The following is a 26,547-nucleotide window of genomic DNA, read 5'->3' on the forward strand; positions in this document are numbered from 1 at the left end:
CTGGATTGCATAACTTACAAATCACTTCAAGGGAGTTCAGTGTGAAAGGTGATGTGAAAGTGCAAGCTGTTAAACGCTGTCGCAGCTGACTGAGCATTTTGTTTATTCTCTAACCAGACTCTGCTTCAGGACTCTGCACCACAGCTAATTAACCATAATGCTTTATAATTGTATAAACAGAATATATAATAGATCTGTATGATATATAATTAATTCTGCCCTTAAGGAAAGCTTTTGTAAGTGAAACCATGTGCTGTTTGAGAACTGCCTCTTTATGTTCTCCCTTACAAGGCAGGTATACTTCCCTGCCAGCAGAGCTCAGGGAACATTCTAGAAAATAATGTTCGTTAAGGCCAGCCAGGTGTTTTCTTGCAGGACTGACTACTGGGCGCCTCATCTCCAAAACAGAGGTGGTTGTAGATGCCTCTGCTCCTTCCTTTAAGCAGCCTGCAGTGAGGAAAGGGGTTTCAGTACAGAAATTTGTCTGGTTCAAAAAGATCAAGCTCACTTGCTGTTGTCATGCAGCAGTGACTTGTTTCACCTTGAGTTTTATTGGCCTTACTTTTCTATGTTTTTTTGTGTATTAAATTCCAGGCTTGATTTCGTCATTGCTACTGGACCTGCAAGACCAGAACAGAACCCCAAACACACATAAATATTTCGTTCCTGGATTATGACCCATAAATAAGCACAGCCCAATGTGGTTAGAGAATGATCATTCCCCCATCTGGTGTTTGATGTGCTTGTCATTCCCTTGCAAAAAAAAAAAAAAAAAAAAAAAAAAAAAAAAGACACACAGGAGTTCGGGAGACCTGGGGGATCAGACACCTGATTTCATTAGATGAGGACCTGCTTCCCTGACGTGGCAGAACAGGCAACATCCCTCTTCAAGACCTGTTCAATCAAAGGCGTGGAAGTGCCATAATTCCCCTTACATGGGGGCTGGAGCTTCGTGTGTCCCTAGCTGTGGCTAGTAGAGAAGTCGTGAAACGCCAGGCTTAGCAGAGCTGATTCACTCTGGTGAAAGACTCCACTAGGCTGTTTTCAAAGAAAACCTATCATTGTAAGATGCTAATCAGAGCCAGCAGCCATCCAAGCACCCCAAGGTAGGAAACTCCCATCTACCTGGTACACTGCTCATGCTCTAGCTGGAGATCTATTTCCCAGGACCACGGTACCTTGAGGCATTGGTTCACACTCTGGACATCTTAAATGTACATGATACAAGAAGTTAATATGAAGATAAGTTGTTTGCTGAAAGAAAGGAAGAAAAAAGAAAGAAAAAAAGAGAAAGAGTGAGCAAAGAGCAGAAGCGTCCTTGATCTAGCCACCACTCAGCTGAACAGGAGGCACAGGTTCACATTACCCTCCTCTGGAATGATAATCACACCCTTCCTCAAGCCTGACACACCACTGGGAGGATTATCTTTGCATGGCAGCCTAGATCCTTCTGACTGATAAAGCTGCTGTATCTGAGAAGTATTTGGCAGAACTGTCGCCATATACACAAACAGAGGCTTGGTATGGGGAGTAGTCTGTATCGGCTTTTGTGCCCTCCAGATCATCTACATAACTTGTAGAACAAAACACACGATTTCCTTGAGGAGCTTTGAGGTGGTTTTATTGATGGGTTTCCAAACCTTTTGAGGTAACATTTCTAAAATAACAAGCTTTTTCTGCCTCTATTGTTTTCCCACCCACATCCACTTCTGAATTCAGAGCTGTCTTCCATCCCCTTGTGAGATAAGAAGTCACAAAAAATTTTTTCCCTCTTCTTTCCAACATTAAGAGATGCATCTTCTTCTATCCTTGCATGATTAACTGCACTTCTTACTCCCTTTCTCTATACTTCTTATGATGAGTTATCTCACATATCCTTTTTCCAAATACATTTACTGTTTAACGTTCCTTCTCACGTAACAGAGATACACCCTGCTGGAAGAGCCAAAGCCATAACTCTGTACTATAGGAGAAGGTCTTTCCCTTGAGACGTTTTATCCTGGGCTTATAACAACTGAACAATTACATTAGAGTTGGTTTCTGTATGGTGACACTGATTTCAGCTGTTTATTTGAATGTAGTAATTCCAGTAGTGGTTACATTATATGTCAAGCATCAGGAAAATTACATGTGCCTACATCTGCCTGGCTGGCCAGTCAAAGATGGCACATGAGAAGCTTGGAAAGAATTTCTTCAAGTAATGTGTGGGCTTTTTGTCCTTTAAGACTATGAAGAATCTGAAGAAATTATCCAAAAGATGTATTTCATTGGAACTGCTCTGATCTCTTAGAGAAAGAACTCTCTTTATGGGCGAACAACACATATAGATAGATTTGCCAAATAATGCTTTTCTTTCCAAGGACCCATAAATCTCAGATTACTCTTGAGAACAATAAATATTGCAATAATGCTGCTCTTGATTACAGGCAAGAATAAAACTGCTCTGACTGGTAGTGATTCCATAATTATGTTTGATTACAGACATGCTCCTACTGTACCGATGCAAAGGGGTTATTTGTTGCCTTCTATCAGTCTTCTGGATTTCACTGGAGACCAAGAGCACACCATGCCAGCACACAGAGCTTACTCAGCTGCCTTCCTTAGAGCTTTGTCACTAAAGCGTAACATTTAACAGCAGGAGCTCTGAAAGTCATGTGTGCAAAACTTTTTATGGAACTGTAATTAAAACACTATGTAAGTACATCAGTGATGGGCAGTTTCTAAGAGGATCCTGAATTTCAGCAACTCTTGAGGGCTCAATCTTGCCAATAAAGTTTTACTTCATGGTGCAGGGGCTAAAGTTACTCATGCATTTACTATGTTACAGCAAGAACCAAAATAATAATGAGAAAAAACTACAAACTATATCCATAATATTGTCCATGCTTTCTACTACTGCAGAACTTAAAAAAAAAGAAAAGCTCCATTAAGCTGAGTAGCCCTCCCTCTGTCAATGAACAACAAAAAAAATCATGCCTTACAATTTATTCTCCAGTGTTTTGTTTATTCGGTATTAAATGACTCATGGAATAAGGTTTCCACCTCTCCCTGTGGGAAATTATCCCAGCTGCTGAGACCTACCAGCAGTTCCCTTTCCTTTGTCTCTCTTTTAATGATGCCTAAGTTTTGCATTCTATTTTAATTTGGGATGTAAAAGCTACAAAGGAATTTCACATCCCCAAACCTGCTTTTAAATGCAATTAAGGCCCTAACATGAACCCACAAACCCACGGAAACATACAGTTAAACCAGAAATGCATCATGTATTTCACTTAAATACCATGCCACCTCAATGGTACACTTTTAAGCTAACTGCATACTTCCTCATTTTTACAGGTTTGTCCCTTAGTGTTATGTAAATGCACTTTTATTGTATGTAAATTAGCATCAGGTGAATTGTTAAAGCCTGTTTTATAGCTGTCACACCAAGAAACCACATTTACAAGTAAGTATCTGTTCTACAGGCGAATATATTACCTGCCTGGAAATAATAATTATTTCCAGTATTTTGTCTCAGTGCTGTGACTCTGCTCTGTCCCTGTAACCCGTCACAGAAGCTCTCAAAATGGATCATCCTTATGAAAAGTATCAGTCACTTAGAAAGAAGCAAACCCTAAAATTATTTAAACAATGTGGTGCTCTAATACATTTTTTTCTTCTTACCAGGCTGCAAAATCTATTTAACAAGAGAATATTATCCTGCTTTAAAGATGTAGAGAGAGCACATTTACTTCCCAGTAGTGGTTGTGGAGTGCACTGTGTCACTCAACAGCATCCCTTTGGCTGGGGAAGGAACAGTGGTGCCAAGCTCCAAATAAAGGTTGGTGCTGTTTGTTGTGCCTAGGAACAGAGATGGTGGTGAACAAGGCTTTATTTGTGAGAAAAAGCAAACTAGGATAAATAGAGAGAGAGAAGAAATCTAGAGGACTCTCTGAAACGGAGGCTGGATTTCCCAAACCCTCAGATTTGCCTTTTAAATCAGTATTGTCAAAATGTACCCTTATTAACACCAGCGCAAACCTGACAGCTAGGGCACTGGGGTGGTAGGGGCATTCACAATTAATGTAGCCCAAAAAGGACAACAAAAAACCCAGATACGGACCAAATCAAGAAATCTTAACAGAAAGATGTCAGGGACTCTACTATCAGGCACTTATAACTGTTGTAATGGATCATAATGGCTGCAAATCTACCTCGTTAAGGGGATGCTGTTCATTTAAAAAGTAAAATGCCATATAAATCACAGTACTATACAGCACATTCGTGCTTTCCTAATATCCTTAGCAAGGTAACTGCCCATATGAAATGGTGCCTTTCCTTTCATTTATTATATTTTGTATGATTAGCAATAAATATCACAATATAAACATTTCAAATTCTACTGGTATTTGTTTACTGTTTCTACCTTTTTTTAATTCCAGGTGCTACTGCTGTACATACTTAACATAGAGTAACTAATCTACTCTGAAAACATAATTTCTTTCCGCACAGATGGTTCTATGATGTAGCAGGAGGTTGTTTTATAAATAGGAGGAATTATTTTCATTATATCTTTGCAACATGAAGTGTGTCATTATTTAGCTATTATAATAAATATTTTACAGATAAGACAGTGGCACAAGGAATTAAGGTAAGAAATGCTAGAAGTGTCCATTACATTTGACATGTCAGGTTATCAGAACACTTACCATTTTACACTGTTTCAATCAGCTTCACTTTGATGTACAGCAACCACATAAATTTGGCCACAAGCGTCCTCCTCATGCTAATTGCCTAGAAATAGAATAAAGAGAAAACAAACCTGCAAAAGCCGTCAGCTACTCCTGTGACAAGACTTGGTCTCGGTCCTAGCTGTGCAAATTGGATTTTTTTTCCCAGATGATGAACTGGGGAAAGGGGATGGAGGTGGAGATTGAGGCAAGTGACCAAAATTAGAACAGTAACTTAGGGCAGGGCTGCTGATTGGAGAAAACAGCTTCTCACAGGGTATGGTCTGACACGGTTGACTTGTTAGCTAAAGGAAAGTGCTGAATGAAATTACCTGTACCAAAGGATAGAACGAAAAATTTCAGACTGAATGAGAAGCCTAGAAACAAGGATTGGGGAATTCAGCTGTGAGTTGAACGTTCGCCTTTATGCTAAACCAGATGCCTAAGGAATACATAATTCAAAAGTCCCAAGTGGTTGGCCTATTTTCCTGAAGAGGAGAAAAAGATGTAGCAGCAGGTCTGATTCCAAACGAGATAAATTTTGTTATAACAAAGGTAATGGTTAATGGGCAGGTTCTGGTTTAAGTGAGTTATTCAGTATCACAAAAAAGCTTCTGGCAGACAGGAAAAGAAGACAATTATCCAAAATGGTATTCAGTTTTCTTAAGGGAAAATCTTACGGTTCTTATTCTGTAGTTTCCTGGCTTGTTCATTATGCAGTCCTTACTCACAGCAACAATCTTGTGCATGAATGAGGTACAGTAAGAAGTAGCTTGACTAAAATGACACTAGAATACCTTTCTTGCTGAAATTCAATGTTAAACTTAATTCTGAAATTTTCCAGTTTGTGAGTATTCATAAATACTACTCTGACCTAGTATACTTTTTGAATCCATAGGTCTAACATTTGTTTACTTAATGCCTTTTCCCCATCTCCAGGAAAACAAAGACATGAGGAAAGGAAATCTAATGCTTGACCACATGTCTGGCCCTAAATTGGATGATCAGCAATGTGAAGGTAAGTCCTTAGTAGTGGGTTTCCTTTTGTTGTCGGACGATAACTTGAGCATGTAGAGACTTGAAACTCATCGTGAGTTGGAAGCGCTGTAAATGGCACTGAATGGGGAGGCAGAAGTTTTGCCTGCCTTTACCTGTCCCATTTTGGCTCCTGCTCTCCTTTGTTCTCTGTGCCTGAATCCTGGCCCTCCTACCCCATTCCCAAACACTTTCCTTCTTATTAATATCTTTTTAAATGTCTTTTCCCATTTCTCACTCCTCTGCATTTCACCTACACCTCTCTACTCCAATCTCTTCCCTGGTGACTGCCAACAAATCCAGCAGTGGGGATGACTCTGCCTCAGCAGCCCTGGAGAATTCAAGGGCACAACTGCAAGGTAAATTCCAAAAAGCCTGTGGACTGAAAGTGCTCAGCTGATCTGCAGAGGTCATATCCGTGCCACAGAACATCTGGGAGCTGTGAGAAGATGCAGTGTGGTTGATGAAGATGATGTCCAGCTGTCAAAAAAACCTGTAGTAAAAATAATTCCATGTATTTTGTTTTTCCCATGACTGGCTTGTTCTAGCTAGAACTTTTTTTAAAGGCAAAATAGGCCAAACCCTAAACCAACACCTCCACAGCCTGAGACAGACATTTTCTAGGAAAATGTGCCACTCCTGCTTCAGCAGAGCTATTCAGTGCCCAATAGCAGCATTTCACATGGGGGCCCTAACTACAGGTGGTGCTCCCGTTCCCGCCTAGGGATGCGGCAAGTGCACAGTGGCAAGCTTAGTATTGTTACTGGAGAGCTGTACCTTGGATTGTTTGGGGTTGCTCTAGTCTTCGGCCACAGCTCATGATTTCTAGTTGTCTCTTTCAGAATATTACAGGGATGTAAGTACTTCATCTTGTTATTTTTCTCTTCCCAAATGTAATATTCTCAATACAAATGTAATATTCTTTACAAATAAGTGAAATACAGGGTACAGGGAATGGATCCAATGATACACGAAGATGAATGCACCCTTTCTCATTACTGTTTTGTGTTAGGTGCTGTGTGAAAACCCCAGGGATGGTCACAAAGGACTTGATTCTAAGTGGAGTGGGCAAAGGGCAGCAAAGAAAACATAGAGGGAGATAAGCGAGACATAAAAATAATGAAACAACCAGGTAGATACACTGGGAGTGCAGTATTCATGGCCTTATGCCCAGGCAAGCGCTTAGAAACAAAAGACATGTCCAGATCTGAAGAGCTTTTTTCCTCTCTAAAACCCTGAAGTAGGAACAAAGTAAGCATTAGGATTGTGACTGCTGAAACCTCTGTTTCTGTGGCTCATGATACTCAAGTAAACCTGTTTCTGCCCTCAAGAGATGAACCCATTAGCAACTGATAATAGTGGGAGAAATGTGTGTAGCTTTGCTCCACACTTGCCTGTTGTTGCCCTACTCCTTGAGTTCACTCCCTTGCTCCCACGCTCTTGCTGTGATGTATAATTTCTACTGCTTTCAGGATGTCTCTCCCAGAAGCTGCGCCTGTGTCTCGCGGAAGGATTTAAGTTTCAGAAATACCCGTTACCTCCAGTGTAAACTCCTTTAAGCACATCCCATCTGATGAGGTAGTTTCTTAAAATAGTAATGAGAAGCAAGAAATGCCTCTTATGTGGCTTTTGAAAAGTTATCTCAAGGTATTTAAGGCACACATGGGTTTTTGAAAGATACGAAGATTCTGATAGGAGCTGGTTTTGCTTCACTTTCCCTGTTGTATCCTGTGAATATTACAGAACAATGGTATTCCCTGAGGGAAGTACTCTGAAACCTGGACCAAAAACATAATGAAAAATTCAGCAGTTGGCATACCGCTTTAAAATAAAGAAGAATATTTCCTTCATCTCTTCCGAAATCAGTTTCCTGGGCACATGGCACGGTGTTGTTACACTATGTATGCTAATTCTAGTTAAGAAGGGGATGAAGACAGAAATAACTTTTGGGGAGCGAAGCCTCCCCTGTACAGCTGTCGATGTGTCTGGTAACAGTTTGACTAGAGGCGGCCCCAGTGGATCTTTTCCTCTCCGCTTGCCTTGAAGGTGATGTTCGGACTGTAAGGTTGCGGCAAGGTCCCACGCTTGTTTGGAAAGGAAGACTTGCTACTGGTATTTTACACTGCCATGTCTTATGGTTTGGGTTTTATTGTTGTTGTTATGGGGCTTGCGGGATTTTCTTCACGTTGCACGTTTACCTTGTCTTTATGCATCTCTTCCTCCTATACAAATATCCCACTTGTTTTGATGGGAAAGAATGTGGTAGAAGTACCTGCAGGCATTGTAGAATAGTGTCTGAACAGCTAAATCCAAGAGTTATACCAGTTCCTCTTTATTTTAGTCTGCTGTAAGCCTGAGCACTGTCAATAGCTGCAAAGTATCAGCTATTGCCCTAGTCAAAGACGTACCTTCTCTCCCATCAAAATCACCGAATGATTTTCGGTCTATAAGATGTTACCGTATCAGCACTGTTATCCAACAAAGTTACAGATACAAAAAAAGTGTGCTTACTGTTTAAAACACTACCGATGTTAGTGTGGGCAGACTACCTCTACAGGTGAATGCTTTCCAGCCATTTTGATCCCAGTGCAGTGAAGCAGGAAAAATAAACTAGATAGACTTCATAAACTGTGATTAAGCACGGTGCAAAAGCCTTGGGGGAATAAGTCTCTACACCACAGTTATACAAACAAATTTGGCTCATGCTAGTAGGAAAAAAGAAAGACTGGACTAATGGAAAAATACATGATGTTTTTTCTTAAAATTAATTTACATGAGTGGCTTTGTTGGCCGAGCACATGTTCATGTGGATGTAGGGCGTATTATTCCAACTCTTTCTGTAGCATAACCACAGTGACTGCAGCACACGGTGCTAGTGCAAACAAAGTCTCGTTAACAGCCCATGAACAAAAGCATTTTCCTAGAATACGCTTTCTCATTGTTACTGTCGACCGGTTCCTGGCCTACCAAGGGATAAGGCTAGGTAGGTACGGACAGCTTTGTAAGTATAGAGTGAGAGTAGTAATCGAAGTGTGCTAGAAGTGTATCATATAATTAAAAAGAGTGCGTGGGACAGAGTTAATTTTGTGACCCTTTTTTCTTGATTACTGATGAACTGGAAGGCAGTGTCTTATATAGTAGATTACAGGTTGTTAAATACCACCCATTCTACTTCTATCTATGTTCTCCATCCTTTTTGTTCTCTTAAAGCCAGCACTCTGAGAGGCTGTCACACTGAGCTGGCTTCCTCCACTAAGCAGGACTCGCTGCATTTTTCCTTAACCTCCATTAGCATCCTATTTTTGTCAGATCCAACATAAATACTGCTCTCTTGATGGACTCAGCTGAATTTATCTTTCTGATCTTATAGACATTTATCTTCTTAGCTATTAAGCTACTCAACCTTTATTTTCTTTCTGTCCCATTGTCTCGTGTTATCAATTCATCTACTGGGAGCTTTCTCCTAGAACAAAAGCACTTTTCTTAATACTACTGTACAACTTTTTATTTTCCTCTTGACATTCTCCGGGAAGGGTTTTTGGATCTACATGAGCAAAAAATTCATACAAATTCCATATACACTTCTACGAAATGCTGAGACTACACTTCACTGGAATTTGAAGAACATCTTGATCTTTTGGCAAAAAGAAAATTACTGTAAAGGCTTGACAGTCACATGGATGGATGTGAACAAAGTTCACCGCGGGTAACTCTGGCCCTGTTTCTGCACCTTCCCCGCACGGGAGCGGGGGAAGCCGGGAAGCAGCGCATCGCCCGGGATGGGGGCGACTGCGAGCCTTGGCTCAGGTACCCGCTCCCCTTCGTACCGAGTCGGTATCCTCCTGACATCGACTTCAAACTCAAGGGCTTATCTTGGCCCCTTCGCGGGTCAGGCCGCCCGGGAGCTGACGTTCTCCCTTTCCGCCCCCTGCCAAGCAGCCCAGCTGCCCACCCCCTCGGCCCCGCCGGCGCGGGCACCCCACCGCAGCGCCTCCCGGAGGCCGCCCGGGCGGCGGCAGCTCTGCGGGGAGAAACGGGCCGCAGCCCCGGGAGAGAAGCGCGACGGGCCCCGCGGCCCCGCCCGGCCAGGCCGCCTCTCGGCCGCCTCTCGGCCCCCGCAGCGGCCGCCGCAGACCGACAGCGCCGGGGCCACGTGCCGGCGCAGGCCGCGCGCCCGCCCTCCCCGCACCGACGGGCGCAGCACCGCCCCCGCGGGCAGCACGCGGGCCCAGCGCCCCGGGGCCGCCTCCCCGCCCCTGCCACATCCCACTTCCCTCAGCCCGCCTCCCCGCCGCCGGCGGGCCCGCCCCGCCGCGCCGCCCCACCCCCCGCCGCGCGGCCCCGCGCTGCCATTGGTTGAGAGCGGAGAGCGACGGGGCCGCTGGGCAATGGAGCCTGCGCTGGCGCGGTGGTGGCGCCCAATAGGCGCGCGTGCTGCCGCCCCTGCCTGTCGCGGCCGGGCGTCGGGGCTGCGCGTTGCCATTCGGAGGCAGGGCGGCGCGGGGAGCGGATGGTGCTGGCTGCGGCTGCCGGGCGCTGGCGGGGGCAGGAGCAGGAGCTGGCTGCGAGCGCCTCCCCCTTTCCCCATCCTACCCCCTCCGGCTGCGTGCGCCCTCGTCGCGCCCCGCCGCCGGCCGCCCCGAGCCGGCAGCGCTGTACGATGTGAGCGGCCGCGTGGCTCGGCAGCGCCCCCGTGCCCACGACGCTGGGGCGGGCAGCGATGGCCAGAGCCTGGCGTGGGAGCAGCCGCCGTCGCCGATAGGAAGCGCCGGGGGCAGCTGGGCAGGCGGCGCGGAGACTCCCTCGGGCCGTGAAGCGCTTGTCCCGCCCCGCCCCCTCCCTCCTTCCCCCCCTCCCCCCGTGGCTCGTGCATGCGGGGCGCCGGGGGCCGAGCCCGGGCCCCCCGCAGCCGCCGGAGCGAGTGACCCGCAGGGTCCTGCGCATCCCCCGCCATGTCCTCCTCGTCTAGCTCCTCGCAGACCCCCCCGTCCCACCACCAGCCCACGCCGCAGAGGATGAGGCGCGGCGCCGCCGGCTCCCCGACTGCCGGCGGCGGCACGGCCGGGGGCCCCGGTAACGGCGCCGGGGGAGGTGCGGCGGGGACCAGCCGGCTGCTCCAGCCCATCCGAGCGACCGTCCCGTACCAGCTCCTGCGGGGCAACCAGCACAGCCCGACCCGGTCCCCGTCCGCCTCGGTGGGCAGCAATACGGCGGGGCCGGGGGGCGGCGGCGGGGGTCGCGGCGGAGGCAGCCCGCCGCCGCCCAGCGCGACGCCGCCGTTGGCGGTGGGAGGCGGCGCGGCGGAGCCGGGCAGGGTGAAGGGCAGGCAGCGGCGCTCGCCGGAGAGCGGCGGCGGCAGCAGGAGGAGCAGCTCACCTGAGAGACGGAGCCCCAGCTCCCCGGTGTACAGAGGTAAAGCACCGGGACATAAGCCGGCGTCCCTCTTCCCCGGGGGTGCTGGCGGGGCTGAGGCCGCTTTGCCTCCGGGCGCCCCCGGCCTCGGCTCCGCGCCGTGTGTGGGGTTGCGCCCGGTCCGCCCCGGGGCCAGAGGGGGTGGGAGCCCGTGGGACTGCGGCCCGGCCCGGCGAGAGCCTTCAGCAGGGGCGGAGGGGCGAGGGTAAGCGCTAAACCTTCCCCTGCCAGGAGGGCTGCCGGGCGGGCGAAAGCACCTCGTCCCGCCGCCTTCCCCCGGGCACGGGGGCGAGCTCTTAAATGTCATCCACCTCCTCGGGCGAGGTGGAGATCCAGCCTGGAAAAACACCCCTGGCCTCCCCCTGCACCGGCACCGGGAGGAAGTGCCGCCCCGGCGGAGCGGCGCGGGGAGGAGCCCCCCCGCCGCCCCCCGCCCTGGGGTGCCGCTGGCGGCCCCCCCGGCCCGGCCGGCCCCGCCGCGGAGGGCAGGCGCCGGGGCCCCAGCGGCAGCGCCCCGGCCCCTCAGCACGGGCTGGGGGAGCGGAGGTAATGGGGGGACGCGTCTAAAACTAACCCGCTTCCCTGTCTACAGGTGTAATAATGTCGTGCGGGTGGCTAATGGGTTAAACTCGTATCTGGGGTGTCACAGTCCAGTTCTTGCGAGTGTGTGAAAACCGAGCCTCAGACGCGCTTCCTTTCTGCACAGCTCGGTTTCTTAAAACTTGCGTTTTTATAACGTCTTGGGTTAAAATATGTAGTGTTCTCAGGTAGAGACCCCAAAATAAAAGAGAAATTCCCATATTGAGATGCTTAAAAACAAATAACACAGGCTGAGTCCTTGTGATACTCAATACTGAGTCCTTGAGACTGTGTTTCAAAAAAATTAAAATCCCAACGTAGCCAAAATAGGCCTGCAAAGTTTAAAATGTAAAATTGATTCCCAGCAAGTCCAACTTAACCTGCGTCAGGTTGTCTGTTAAATTATTGAATGTGTTAAAGTGGCAGTGGCCATCTTACCTCCCCCGCTCCCTCTGCCTTCCCCCATCACTTTAGCAGCTGAATGAATCGGACTAAATGCACTTTTTATGTTATCCTGCTGCAGCTATCAGATATCGCACATCATCTCTTTCTGGGTTCAGTGTGGTTCAATACCCCTGGCTTGTTCTGTCCCTTAAGTCTTACTGTGTTTCATTTCTGTGGCAAATTGTGGTCTGTGTTCGTTGCCAACGTGTTTTGTAGCAGTGGAATCTGCTACCTCCCCCCCCCCCCCTCCCCTCCCCTCGCCCCGCGTTGTAATGTGTAGCAAAACCTTACAATCTGTAGTATTTGTAACTCTGGCAAATCTGTCATCAGAATGATCCTGGGACACGGGCAATGTTTTGCAAACGAGCAAAATGTCCCTGCCAGTTATGCGTGGAGTTAATTTACCCTATACAGTATCTGTGCTTATGCAGATGACCAAATGGGTTCTGTTGTAATCTGAACAGAGATACTTTATAACTACTCAAAAAGATCATCTGTTTATGCAGAAGTTTTTGCATGCTTGAAAATGGAACTGAGCTTCAGTGGTCTTGCTTCATCCAAGCTCTACTTAAAATTTTAAAGATGTGTTTCCTACTGTGTGAAGTACTAAATGTAGGCTTCCTTATTTTCCTCCCTCTTTAACCTTTGGAAAGTGCTAATGGGAAACTAGGCAAAACAAACAAAAAAATAGGTGCATATGAATAGCGATGTTATTTCATTATGGGAACCTGGAGGAAAACATTGTAGTGGTGCAGTGTATAAAGGTCTATGCTTAAGGTGTATGGAAGAGAGAGAAATGTGGGCAGTTACCTGCAAGCAGGGAAAAACACTGCAAAGCTGTGAAGTATTTTATTATTACATATTAATTTTTTGTTGGAGGGGAAACTTTAATTTTAGAAAGTGGTTCCAGGCTTCTTCATCTGTGGGCTATTTTAGCCTTAATAAATCAGACTGTAAATTAGTACCGAATGACTTTTCTGTCATTAAACTTGCTTGAGCTTGCCTCATGGTGAACCACGTTAGCAGCATACATGGCTTGATTTGGTTTAATTGAGTGCAATGTATAAAATCATAAATGGTCCGTCAAGAAATGCACCCTGTAATCTGTATGCGCTGCGAGGAATTTGTTCCCCCTCCTCCAGGTCAAGCCAGCTGCTGCTGCAGAAGCTGACATCCTCTAGCAAATCCTGAATGAATGAATGAAAACAACGTGATCGCCCTAATAATGACCACAATTGCACACGTCAACAGCTTTATTTTACCAAAATACAGGCACCATTTTCTAGCAGGCGAGGGTAATAAGATACCCTGTTTCTTCAGTCCTGCAAATGAAGAAAGGTTACCAACACCCCCCCCCTTCCCCCCCAAAACCTAGAGCTGTTTTTACACTATTTGGAATATAGTTGCATGCCATAGGGCAGGATTTTGTCTTTGTTTCCCTGCTTGTTCTTAGCGTTTTAGTACATGATGTACAGATAATAAAAAGGATGTTTGTAGTCTATATGGTGATGGTAGTACATAGAAAACTGATGGCTGAACCGGAGGACTGCTGCAGTAATAATGGAGGACTTGAGGAAGAAAAAGAATGTTCTGTTTTCAAACATGGACCATCTTGCTGTGGCTTGTTAAACAATGTGCTACTCCAGCTATTTATAGTTGTTATCAGTATGCAAGTCTTGGGGGAAAAGCAGCTTGATCAAGTTTTTCTGTCAGTTTTTCAAAACCTTTTCCCACTGCTGTAAAATGTGAGCTTAGGCTCTAGGTATAATCCTGTTGTTTTTCTCACCAGTGCAGGAGGTCTGTTTGTCTTTGGCTCTGCAGTCTGATTTGGGTTGTTTCACAAATACGCTTGTGCTGGAGACTGCTTATGATTCTGATGGATAGATGTTTTTCTCTTCTTAAGACACCTGCCCCTTCCCCACCTCCTTTCAGCCTTTTCTGGTATAGATTCCTTGAATTGGCTATCCTGCTGTGGAAATATTAGTGAATTGCCAGAGGTTCTTTTTGTAAAGCAGATTTCTGTGAAAACACTCCAGCTTTGAGTCTCTACAGGTCAGAGCAACTACCACTGCAGGCATTGACATCACTACATGAATGAAAGCAGCATGCTCTGTTTCTTCTCCTATCAACATCTTTCTCTCCCTTCATTCTAGGATGCCATAAATGTTTTTGTTCTGCAGCAAAACCTTGTGTATTGAGAACTGAAACTTTCAAGAATTTGATGATGTTTTCTTTAGGCAAATTTGGAGATTTGTAGTTGTTAGGAAACCATAGGTGCCAATATTTGTATTTAGTTAGGATTGGTACTGCATGAATGAGAAATCATGAATGCTATATACCAATTTCAAGGTGCTAAAAAAGGAAAAAAGAGGGGAAAAAACTTCTGATACTGTAGGATAAACCTGCAATGTGTGAGTCTTCTCCTTTCCTCTTTTTAAAATGTGTTTATTCCTTACTAGTAGATACATTTTTATAGCCTGTATTCATGTTTTGTAGAGTTGGCAATGTAAAAAGTGTCTGGTTAAATGTAACAATGCATGGTTTTTTTAGAGGGAATACATCTCTGATAACATAAAAATACTGTCAACAGAATGTGAAGCTGCATGGTTTATGACAAAGGGCATTCAATAATCCAAAAAAAACCCCATGGACAGGTCAAACAAAACATGTTAACTTGCTAGTGAACACTTATGTTTTACAGAAAAAGAGCAAGTTGTTCTTTTTTGCCTTACCTGAATGAAATCAGTAGTTTCTGTTATTAGGTAAAGTGGATTGTGTAAGTATGAGTGGGTTTCCTGTTCAGTTTGTTTTTTCACATGGTGTGTGATGTTTTGTCTTCAAGAAGGTGTAAATGACTTCTGTATGTTTCAGGCTCAGTATTGCTGTCATAAAATGCTTTAATTTGTTTAGTGTTAACTCTGGTGGTACTGCAATATTATGCCCCATATTTTTCTAACTTTCACTTACATAGTTTATAGTACAAGCTTACTTCCATATCGAATTTTGGAAGCAAAGGTTAGTTTTTAAGGACATCTGAAAAATACTGTAATCAATTTGGCTGTTAAGGGTTCCCAATATCTTTTGCTTCCCAAAATAGCTCCTGAAGTCTTGCCAACATTAGTAAGAGAAAGGAATTAAAAGAGGCAAAACAATTGTGTAACCCAGTTCTGAGTAGTAAGTATATATACCTGTTGTTACGCTAGTAGATAAAAGGCTAATAGAGGAGTGGAGTAAGACAGGCAATATTGCTGATCTCTAGACTTGTAAAGGGTATCAGTATTTTAAAAAAAAACAAAATTCAGACTTCAAAAGGCAGAACTATTTTAATATCCTGGATTCAAGCCATCCAATATTTTGACATCATAAGCATTTATATCAGAGCAAGAAAATCTTTCCTTTATTTCTAACAAATGTAGGTAAGGAAGTAATTTTTGTGACGCTTCCTATTTCCTGATACTTGAATAATAGCAGTATTCCCATAATTGTATGGCCAAAACAGTTTTGCTCCAGCTTTGTCCCTCTCTCTTCCCAAAATAGCTTTCATTGGAATATAATACGGAGAAAATAAGCGTTGGTTAAATTTGAATCAGTTGTCTGGAACTCAAAGGCTTTTTAGTTACAAGCTTTAACATCACTGTAAATGAGAATAGTATGTTAGATGTCATTAATGTTTTGTAAGACAAATTAATTGAATTTCTATCGGGTGTTAAAACAACTGCAGGAAAGAAAAACAGGTATTTTCTCCATTGAATCTTAATAGCAAGGCATTAGCTATTAAGAAAGCCCCCCCCTGCCCCATGGAAGAAATAACTTATAAAGTATACATATATCTCTGTTTAAAATAACTGCCTGTTCTTTAATTCTTATTCTTTGGATGTAAGCAAGTGTTAGTGTTACATATGGCTAAACTGAAGTTGCTTGCCAGCATTCATGCATAGTAAAACAGTGGCTGATACTGAAATTGGGTTTCTGAAATTCATGGTTCCTGTGTTTTGTCCATTTCTTTCCCATGGTGGTGGGGTGAATAGAGGTTCTTGAAGTGTATCTTAAAATGCAGTGAGGGTAGATCAAGGGAATGTGTCTTGGATTCTTACGAAAAACTCAGTGTTTGCCAAGTATATACTGATACATAATGAGTTGCTAAAATTCACAGTGGAAAGCTAGTTATTTTTAAAATGGGCTTTATGTTACTACTGTAGATATAATGAAAAAAACCACAAAACTGATGCAGTAATTCTGGAATTTCAGTTCAACCTCAACTTGAAAGCAAGAGCTGTAACAATGCAAAACCTATTGGAAATCAAGTGTATGCTCATGAACATTTCAGTTTAAGTAATTACTTGAAAGACTTTTTTTAATGGGGTCTTAATTAGGTAACTATTTTAATCTGAAGAAGGTAATAGTGTTTGTGTCCCGTGTCATCCCCCCCCCAGTGATAAATGAAAGTTTCTTTATTAAATTGGTCGGCAAGATCTTAAGTGGAGAAAAATGCTGCCAGCACTTGACAAGATAGTTTTCCATGGATTTAGCATATATTCAGGAAAAATGGTAATATAGTAGGGTTTAAATATCAACTAGATTTTTTACAAAAAACATCTTTTATTGATGAAACAAAGGACTGTAGTAAAAATGCAGAACTAGAAAACTTTGCTCAAGACTTGAGATAGTTAACTGTGTTAATGATCTTGCTTTAATGTTAATATTTAAATGCATTGAGTTCTCTCAGTGCAGTCTCCCATGTAAACCTGTAGTGCCTAAACAATGGCTTAAGGCATTTTCAGGCAAATAAAATAATATTTACATCTCATCATCGGAAGGGGTACATCCACAGTGACTTGTCAGCCTGAGATTATCGCCTTTCCCTCATGTCACCATTTTTAAGGTGTGGGCAATTGCAAAATGAGGAGAATCAGAGATTAGAGTGTAGGAAAGTAGGTGTTTATACTTAATCTAATGCTTACATTTTGAGTGTGTATTTACCTATTCTCCCAAATTAGATGGTTTTTCAGTTATGTTCTTCATTTTCCCCCTCCTGATTCGGCTCAAGTTCACCACCACTAATTTGTATTATGACTATTTTTGAAATGGGAATTAAGTCCTAAAGCTTGCAAGTTGCTGGTGGGTACTGAAAGGGATCACAATTTGAGACTTCTGCAGTATGGATACCACACAGAGTATCAAGATACGGTGTGTAATACCAATCCTTTCGAAGGGCAGGCCAGGCTTTCCAACTCTTATTTTTCTGAAGGATGACCTTGTCCATGGAAACATTCATGGCTGAAACTGAAATACATGCTCTGTCAGGAGCCCTTCCCAGCAATCCCAGCTGTGTGAATATGCACCAGGGGCCAGAGCTGTTCCCTTACATGGTCCCCTTGGACTGTGTGGTGATGACTCTGCTCAGACTATGTCTACTGCTGTTGGTAAGAGAGAAGAGGGCATGTAGCTACTGGAAGTCTGTCAGGGATGGAAACCCAGGAGGCCACGTGGGGCTGTGCTGGGGAGTACACTGGGCCTGCTCTCTCTGGCACTGTAGTACTGCCTCTGCCCTGGTCCTGTTCTTTCCGCTCTGCACCTTCCCTGCTCCTTTGGTGTCTGCACCACTTCTTACTAGCTGCTGCTGCTGCTGTGTCCTACCAAACTGTTGACTGTCACGCTGTTAAAAACAGATTAGCTTTCTCTGACGGGGTGGGGTAACACAGAAGGTGTGGGTGTCTACACTCAAGCAATAACTGTTTTCTGCACAACTTGTAAATGGGGGTTAACCTAACCAGTTGGTGTTAGGTCAATGGAAGATGGTTTTGAGGGGAAGTTTTAATTTTTTGTAGTAGTAGAGCTCTTAATTAGCTTTCCATATTAGATATTGCTGCTTTAAAGACAACCTACCAGGAAGTATGTATTATAAAATGTTACAAGCTTGGATTTTGAAACCTTAATGCAGAATGCTCTATTAGTTAGACCTTATTTAGTGTTGCATGTGCCCTAACAATAAACAATGACACAGATGTTGGTGTTTATAAGGATTTAACTTTTACTGCTGCTACTGTTAAATTGAGGAGTAGCTGTTAGCAGTGAGTATTATTCTCTGAAGCAAATACAAATGAGTGATTAACAGCACTGGTTCTTATATGCCACTTGTTTTGCACAACCTGAAACTAGTTCTACCCAAAATACTCGCTTTGTTTCCTCTTTAGGAAGAATGTGTCTTGTTTTGCTCATAAAAGTGGTGACTAAGAACAGTACAATAGCAGTTCCGTCATGTTTTTTGAATAATCTAAAATCCACTATAGAATACTCTCTTCGTACCCTGCCTGGGTTTAGTCTGAACTGGAATAATAATTTTTAAGTGTCCCATTCCCTGAACAGTGCAAGTCACCTGTTTGAACAAGGTTAGTTTCATCTTCCTTTCCTGAACTCTCACCACAGGCATTAAGCAAGGAGATTAGTTGTAGACACACTTCTGAATTTCAGGAATTAACACTCATATCCAAGTGGCTTGACAAGTCATTACAGGATCACTGCTATTCATACTACAAACTTGAAATTAATTTCTGTAACTATATGAATTTAAGTTTTTTTAGTTTATAAATCTCTATTGGAAATGTTTTATGTAACAGTACCCACTCGGTTCTGAACAGATTTAAATGTATAGCAAAACGGGTATTCTTATGTTTTGTGCCTTTTAATCTCTGGTGTATAGTGCCTATTCTGGACATAGAAACACTTCGTGAAAGTTGGCTAGCTGGATTACCTGCATATCTACGTTTTTAAAGAAGGCTTCATTGTTAGAAAAAACTAAACATTTTAATAAAGGTGCTTAGGCTACAGTACTAAAAAAAACACCAAACAAACCCAAACCAAAGCACACAACAACAACAAAAACCCCAAACCACTACTAATCTGTTGACAACTGTCAGCATTTGGGAACCAAACTGATATGGAAATAATGTGTTCTTACCAGAAAACAAATTCTGGTTATTCAGTACTCTGTCACTAGCTAATTCTATTAATTCTGGTCTGCAGAAATTAGCCTGTAAACACAAAGCCCACTCCCTCAAAGTATGAGATGCAGTCAGCCATTAACTACTTGGAAGTGACAGAAATGCCCAGGTTTATGAACATACAGTTTGCAGGGATAGCAGTACGGTTGGTCTCATTAGATGAAGTGCTTGTACCCATGCTGGATCAGAAATGTTGCTGGATAAACCTTGAAAATTTTGCACTGTGTTCTCAGAACTCAGGCCACTGAGGCACATAGCGTGGAGGAGCCAGTAAGTAGCTTTACAAGACCTATGGGTCTCTGTAGGTATTTGACATGGTTACACTACCATGTCCTCTGCACATCGTGGCAGAGTTCATGAGCCAAGCAGGACTAGAAGAAGCTGATGATTATAGCAGGTATCGGTGTGGTGTGGTCTGTGCTCTGGAAGGGTTTGGTGAGTGCAGTTCTTGCACATGGAGTCAGTTTAAATTCAGCACCGCTGTGGTGGTTTGACCCTGGCTGGATGCCAGGTGCCCACCAAAGCTGCTCTATCACTGCCCCCTCAGCCAGACAGGGGAGAGAAATACAATGAAGGGCTTGTGGGTCAGGATAAGAATGGGGAGAGTCATTCACTTATTGCTGTAATGGGCAAAACAGACGAGTTGGGGAAATTAGTTTAATTTATTGCCATTCAAATCAGAGAAAACACCTTCCCCCCCACCCCTCCCTTCTTCCTGGGCTTCATTTCACTCTAGACTTTCTCTGCCTCCTCCCCCTGAGCAGCACAGGGGACAGGGGATGGGAGTTGTGGTCAGTTCATCATATGTTGTTTCTGTCACTCCTTCCTCCTCACACTCTTCCCCTGCTCCATTGTGGGGTCCCTCTCATGGGGGACAGTCCCTCCACAAACTTCCCATGGGCTGCAGTTCTTCACAGACTGCTCCAGCATGGATCCCTTCCATGGAGTGCTGTCCTTCAGGAACAGACTAATCTAGTGTGGGTCCCCCAGGGGGTCACAAATCCTGCCAGCAAACTTGTTCCAGTGTGGGCTTCCTACAGGTCACAGCCTCCTTTGGGCACCCACCTGCTCTGGTGTGGAGTTCTCCACAGGCTGCAGGTGGAGATCTGCTCCACCATGGATCTCCCGGGGCTGCAGGCCTCACCATGAGCTTCACCAGGAGCTACTGGGGAATCTCTGCTCCGGCACCTGGAGCTCCTCTTGCCCCTGCTTTTCCTCTGGCCTTGGTGTCTGCAGAGCTGTTGCTCTCACATAGTCTCACTTGTCTCTCCTGCTGGCACAAGTATTTTTTATTCCCCCTTCTTAAACACGCTGTCCCAGAGGTGCTACCACCATTGCTGATTAGCTCAGCCTTGAGCAGCGGTGGGTCCATCTTGGAGCCGGCTGGCATTGGCTCCATTGGGCATGGGGGAAGCTTCTGGCATCTTCTCACAGAAGCCACCCTTGTAGCCCTCCTGCTACCAAAACCTTGCCATGCAGACCCAACTACACCCACGTGTTAGCTAATCAGTCTTTCTGGAGTCTGGAGCCATGGGAAAGTACATTGCAAAACCAAAGTGGCTTTGCAGTGTTGACTCTGTGCAGTTAGGTGTTATACCTCCATATCCAGTATGTCATGTATTATTATTAAAAAATCTTTGTTATACATGATACCTTCACTTTCTGTTTTTCAAAGTAATGGGAGAGTTGACTTGCTCACTAAAATTGAACCCAGATTTATGCTGAGTGTCCTAGAACAGGTTTTGAACAGTGCGACTCTAAAAATACTAACTGCTGAAGAATGCAGTATGAGACTTGCGTTTCCACAGTACTTGGGAAGCTGCCAGGTTAAAGGGGAAGCTGTCTTCACAGAAGTAAATATCTGTTCAAGGCCTTAAAATTTTCATTCTTAACTGTTAGCTGTGTTTGCTTATTGTGGCAATTGATAGGGGAATACCCTTACTCATCCTTTCTCTTGTACTCTGATTTCTGTGGTATTTCACCTTCAGTGGCTCCCTTGTTGTACCAGATACCCTGCCCTGGATAATAATCTTTGCAATGTTTTCTTCCCCCACAAAGAAACCATAAAATACATTTGAAATACTTGATGTTCTTTTCAAGGGGAACAGAAGTAGTCCTAATCTGAAAGGGAAGAATTTCTCATGGGCAGAAATGTAATTAACTCATGCGTGTTTAAAAGTATTGTGTATTTGAGAAGCATCCATACAAGGAAATGACCGGAGACACTTACTCAACTGGAGAGGTTGTCCACACTGAAGATCCAAATAACTTTTGGGCATTACTGTAGAGAGAGAGATGCTCATGCTTTCGAACCAAGTTGTACTGAAGTGTGTAGTCTATATTTTGGTTAAAATACTAATTTTTGAAACTGTTGTGTACATCTACCTGAATTTATTCCAAAGAAAGAGTTAGCCTATAAAGATGATCAGTCTCTTGCGATTTTATTTAGTGGTGTGTGTAACCTTTAATATGAAGTTGGAGGATGCAGGGAAATCTCTTGACTGCAAGAATTATAGTAATAACTGAGTTCGGCCACATTGGAGGTTATTACCAAGTCTGACAACTCAAAATTTGGGGGAAGCAGAAGAAATGGGTGTGCTGGCACTGTATATACGATAAATATTACATGTTTTATACAGCTAGGCCTTTTTTAATCATGCAAGTTTACATGCATATACAGCAAAGCAGAAAATCCTACATAGAAGTATGTTCTAAAATTTTTAAATCCAAAGTAAAGTGTCAGATTTTAGAAGGAAATAGTTTGATAACTTGGCTAAACAGGGTTTCTCTGACTTGAACATGGAGAGAATCTGTTTTAATGAAAAATGTTAACACTATTGGAATCTTTCAGACATGAGAAAAACTCAAGGATGTGATCTGATTTCGTGGACATGTCTCAGAAAGGCTGTTAGGAATAAGCAGTAAGCCCGCAAGAAACAGCAGGAAAAACTAAAAAAAAAAAGTCACATTATCAATAAAAAAGTGAATCTTAGCTGAGAATTGTTAAAACCTGAACAAACTTAGATTTTGCATGTTTTAAGACAGACAATAAAAACACACAAACAGAAAAATAAGGAAAAAGTAGTTGCAGCCATTTGGTACCAAGAAAAAAGAGATTAAGCATGATATGAGGCTGATATGCTGGGATGTATGGTTTCAAAATCAAGTCCAAGGAGTAGTGCAAAAATCTCAGGGGAAACGGCACAGATAATTATTCAATGCTTTGTGCTCACTGGGATGAAGTATCAGCTTTCAATAAGGATAGTAACTTTTTTAACCCAGGAAGATTAAAAAAATAATAATGGAGAGGGTAATTTGTAGTTGGGAATTACCAAGACTAGAATAAATACAGATTGCATATTTTAATAAAGTCAATTCAGTGATCTTCATTGTGGGATTCTAGAAAAGCCTACTCAGAAGTTCATGCTTGCCTTCAGATTTCTAAGGTGAGCTCCTGAATGGTGACGCCAATTGAGATTAGATCCCCAAGTATAGTAGATAGGATGCTGATGCTTTTGAAAGGTGAAAAATGTTGAGTCTAGTTCATAATATAGAGATCTATTCGTCTAACTTAAGCTATAGGTGAAACTTTGAAAGAAATTCTAAGGGATGGTGGAAAGCAGGGAGAAATGTTAAAGTGCAAAATGAGCTTTCCAGATTGTGTCATTCTAACCTGATGGTTTTGATAAGAGAACCGATTTTCTAGGTGGGAAGTAGATTTTATCTGCTTAGGCAAATTTGAAAATTAGGGTGATGAAACAGTTGATGAATTTTGAGAGGTTTAATAAGTATGCAGGAAGATTATGCAAGAAGAGTTGAAGGACCTTGGGAATTGAAATAATAAAAAATGGAGGTTTATGTATGTGAGGTTGTACTTGAGCAGAATATCTTTTGCTGTAAGGGGGGAGCATGTAATTTCAAAATGCTGGAGGGTAGAGTTGGGTGATGGTGGGATCTCTAAACTGCCCACATGAAGTGACTGAATAAGTACTGGGCACAGGTCAGGTCTTGCACAAATGAGCAACTTGCCACACGGGCCTGCTGAGGCATCAGCTGGGATACTGCGGCTTTGGTGCTCCACGGTTTAAGAAAGGCAGAATCAAGCTGAAGCAAATTCAGAGGACAACTGCTAGGTTAGGGGTTTAACCATGCAATGATAAAAATAAAAAATTACTGAATAAAAATACAGTTGCTTTGCTTGAATCCAGGTGAGCAGGAAAAGCAGTGGAGAGGTGGGAAGGAAGAACTGTAAGTTAGTGTTAGGACGTGAATGGGTGGATTGATTTGACAATGGGAATGTTTATACGGAAAACTTGAATCTATCAGAAAAAAAAAAATCTTCCTGTATCATTTTTCCAGTAGGAATCATGCGGCCAGAATACTCAGGTGCTGTAAGACTAGTTTGTCATATGTTTTTAAGTGATTATGTATGTTTTGTCAGTGATGGCTGAGAACTCAGCTCCTGATTTAGGAAGTTGTTTCTAGTCCTTTGTTTCTGTGACTTAACTGATAATGAAAAGATGATGTATTTAATCAGCAAAGTTCAGCAGCCTGATTTAAAAAATCAGATTTAATCTTGTTTTACATTTCTATTTTTCAGGTTTGTTTTTTTTTCAGAAATAAAAATTGTTGTTTAATATAATTAGCTCTATTTAGGAGAGTGCTTTCTGTCTCTGGTCATTGATGATTGTTACAATGGCATCGTATAGTCGCCCACTGTGCATTGGTTACAGTTCTTTGTGTATTTTGATTGTGAAAATGGTCAATCATACCTTCTGATTTTTTAAGGTTTTTTCCTTCAAGATTTTAATTATTAATATACTGGAAGAAAAAAACCCAACAGCTTTAGTGCATTTTTTTTCTCCCAGTTAATTTTTGAATATTGGATAAATTTATCATTCAACAGATATAAATTAATGAACTAAAATGAAGAAAATTCTCTGTACCTGCAGGAGTACACGAGAGTCAGTGGATAGTTGTGTGTTTCAATGTGCTCTTTTTCCGAAGTATTTAGCTGCTGTGCTCCAATCAATTTTGTTTTAACTTTTTAAAGTAGGAAGATTTTTTTAGATACTTTTATTAAATGATACTAAGTTTAGGTATTTGTGTAAGTTTGAAATAATAACCTTAAAAAGAAAAATATATTTTAAAAATGTAAACTACGTAAAAATCTGAAAGGTTTGGAATTAGTGTTTTACCTACCTGGTGTCCTGTTAGAGTGCAAACGTGTAGGTTACATCTGTTAACAAAGCAGGCTTTTGTGATACTAAATGCTTCATCTTTTGTATATAGGTCCTATACATGCCAGCAGTAATCTTTGTTAGAAGAATAAATTAGCTTTAGAGGGCTGAAACTTTATTCCTTATAGTTTGTTTACTTTTCTTACTGAGATTAGAGCATTCTTTCTATGCTTGATCTCCAAGGATAATGTTGATTTTAAGCAGGAGAGTTTTGCTCTGAACAAAATCTGACTTCTGAAAGATACGTGTAGTCACATTTTACTTGACCTGCAGTTTGGTGGAATAGGGGTGTGAGGCAGAGAAGGTGTTTCAACATTTATGCATAGGCAACCAAGATTTTGAGTCAACTGTACGTTCAATGAAATTCTTGTGCCTACAGATTAATTGATCTGTTCGTCCGCATATCTGTAGCCTAGCCCAGTGCAGTGTGTTCCTGTGCAGTTAGGTGAGTAGAGCTGTATGTCCTTGATGAGTCATGCATAAAACCTCCTTGATGGAAGGCAATGCCTTGATCTACCTGTTGGATTCAGTGACTAATCAGAAGACCTCTTCCCCTTCTAGATGGCTTAGTCATGGCTATAAAAGATAACTCAGTACGGTTGATACTCAAACCTCTTACTGTGGGTCTTTGTCTACAGTTTCCCTTGGAAAGAGCAAGCAACACGTTTCCATTACGATTTGTTTCCCCAGTACAGGCTACCTCTTGTATTCATAGACTTGCTGTCTCATGCAGTTTAGTTCTCGTAAGCCTCGTCAGGTACAAAACTGAATTTGCCCTGACTACCAGACTGTAATATGACCCATGTAGAAGACTCTTTCCCCTCTTCCCTGTCCCTTCTTCCTCCCCTGAAGAATCTTGGGTGTAGAAAGCACATTCACGGACCTGGGTCTCTGGAAAGATTTCAGATCTCATGAAGTGGGCTGCTTACTGCTTGTTCAGTTTGGTTGTTGGAGCCTTGGTTAGGCTGTTCCGTGCCTTTTTGTTGGTCACTTCAGTGTTAATGGATAATGAGAAGAAATTAGAGTCGATTGTCAGTCTGATCAGAGTAGTTACTTCAGAATGTCACACACACACCCCCTTTCATTTTTAGTCATCCTCTGTCTTGATTTCTAAAAACTGAAACTTGGGAATAATTTCTGAAATTGATACAACAGTGTGGTGCACATAATGAAGACATGATTTATGGAACTGAACATACAGTATTTTTAGAGATCTGTCAGAAGGTAACTTAAAATGACTGTCTCTTATTATGTACTCTTAGAAATATCCTTTTAGTAGCAAAACACTGAACTGCATTTTAAGTGTTTGGAAAAGCTAGTATTTTGCTTTGGTTAAAGTTCTTAACCTGTTTAATTTGAAATTATTGAAGGAAAAGTGCAGTAACTTCATATTTTTTCCTGTTCAGTTGCATATTAAGGTGTTGGGGTTTTTATGTTGCTATTTGAAATCCTGTTTTTTGTTGTTTTGTATGAACAGTACATGGCAAACAGTATACTCTTTGTTGTTCTGTACCGCTCTAAACTGTTGATGCAGTCAGTCATTCAGCCACTTTGCAGATTGGGTCAGAAACAGGTCCGTCGCTCACCGGCAACTGAGAAGTGTCTTTTAGGCCAATAGATCTATCCTGTGGAGTAAAACTTCTAGGGATCCCAAATCCCTTGTTAATCTCTTTCTTAAGAGATTTTAGCTCCAATTACAAGAGGAAAGCCGTCTTGAGAATGAAGACTGAAATATTTTTTTGGAGTGGCTTCTAAATCCCCATTATTCCATCCTTTTCCTCACAAAGTCAGAGGCAGATTCTGAAAATAAACATATACCAGTTTGGCCATCTACCTACATAATCAGAGCAGGAAAGACCTATCAAATACATATTCAGGAATCAGTACAATATCACTATATACTTGCTTAAAAAGTCAAACGAACCCTTGACCAGACTCTTCAGAGACTGTTCTTGTATCTGAAAGTCTGCCTCTGTAGTACTCAAAGGATCATTGTCAGAAGCAAGCATGAGCAGAGGTATTGCTTTCCGTGCTTGTAGAAGATGTAACAGAAGAGGGGACTTTTGACTAGATACGTATGGAGCAGTAAGTAGCAGCAGCTACTGCTGTGGTAACCATGACCTAAGT

The 26,547-nt window shown here is 42.9% G+C and overlaps 1 protein-coding gene and 1 long non-coding RNA gene across 6 annotated transcripts in view; one reads left to right on the forward strand and one right to left on the reverse strand.

The window, feature by feature from the left end:
* Window positions 1-1,604: 1,604 nt before the first annotated feature.
* LOC129736096 (uncharacterized) lies at window positions 1,605-12,418 on the reverse strand. Its single transcript, XR_008732268.1, has 3 exons — window positions 11,121-12,418; window positions 4,689-4,773; window positions 1,605-3,840 (listed from the first exon to the last, which is right to left on the reverse strand). It is a non-coding gene; the product is annotated as an uncharacterized LOC129736096 (long non-coding RNA).
* Window positions 10,207-26,547, forward strand: part of GLCCI1 (glucocorticoid induced 1) — a 58,352-nt gene continuing 42,011 nt past the window's right edge. For 2 of the 5 annotated variants that reach the window (XR_008732267.1, XM_055710464.1), the window contains exon 1: window positions 10,208-11,156. Coding sequence is in view for 4 of the 5 variants with exons in the window: in XM_055710464.1 (XP_055566439.1) it covers window positions 10,697-11,156 (460 nt within the window). In the remaining variant the exon portion in view is untranslated. Of the gene's footprint in view, window positions 11,157-26,547 lie in introns of all 5 variants that reach the window. The other 3 variants (XM_055710463.1, XM_055710461.1, XM_055710462.1) reach the window with 3 other exon arrangements.

This window comes from Falco cherrug, chromosome 4, assembly GCF_023634085.1.
Source record: "Falco cherrug isolate bFalChe1 chromosome 4, bFalChe1.pri, whole genome shotgun sequence".
NCBI lineage: Eukaryota > Metazoa > Chordata > Aves > Falconiformes > Falconidae > Falco > Falco cherrug.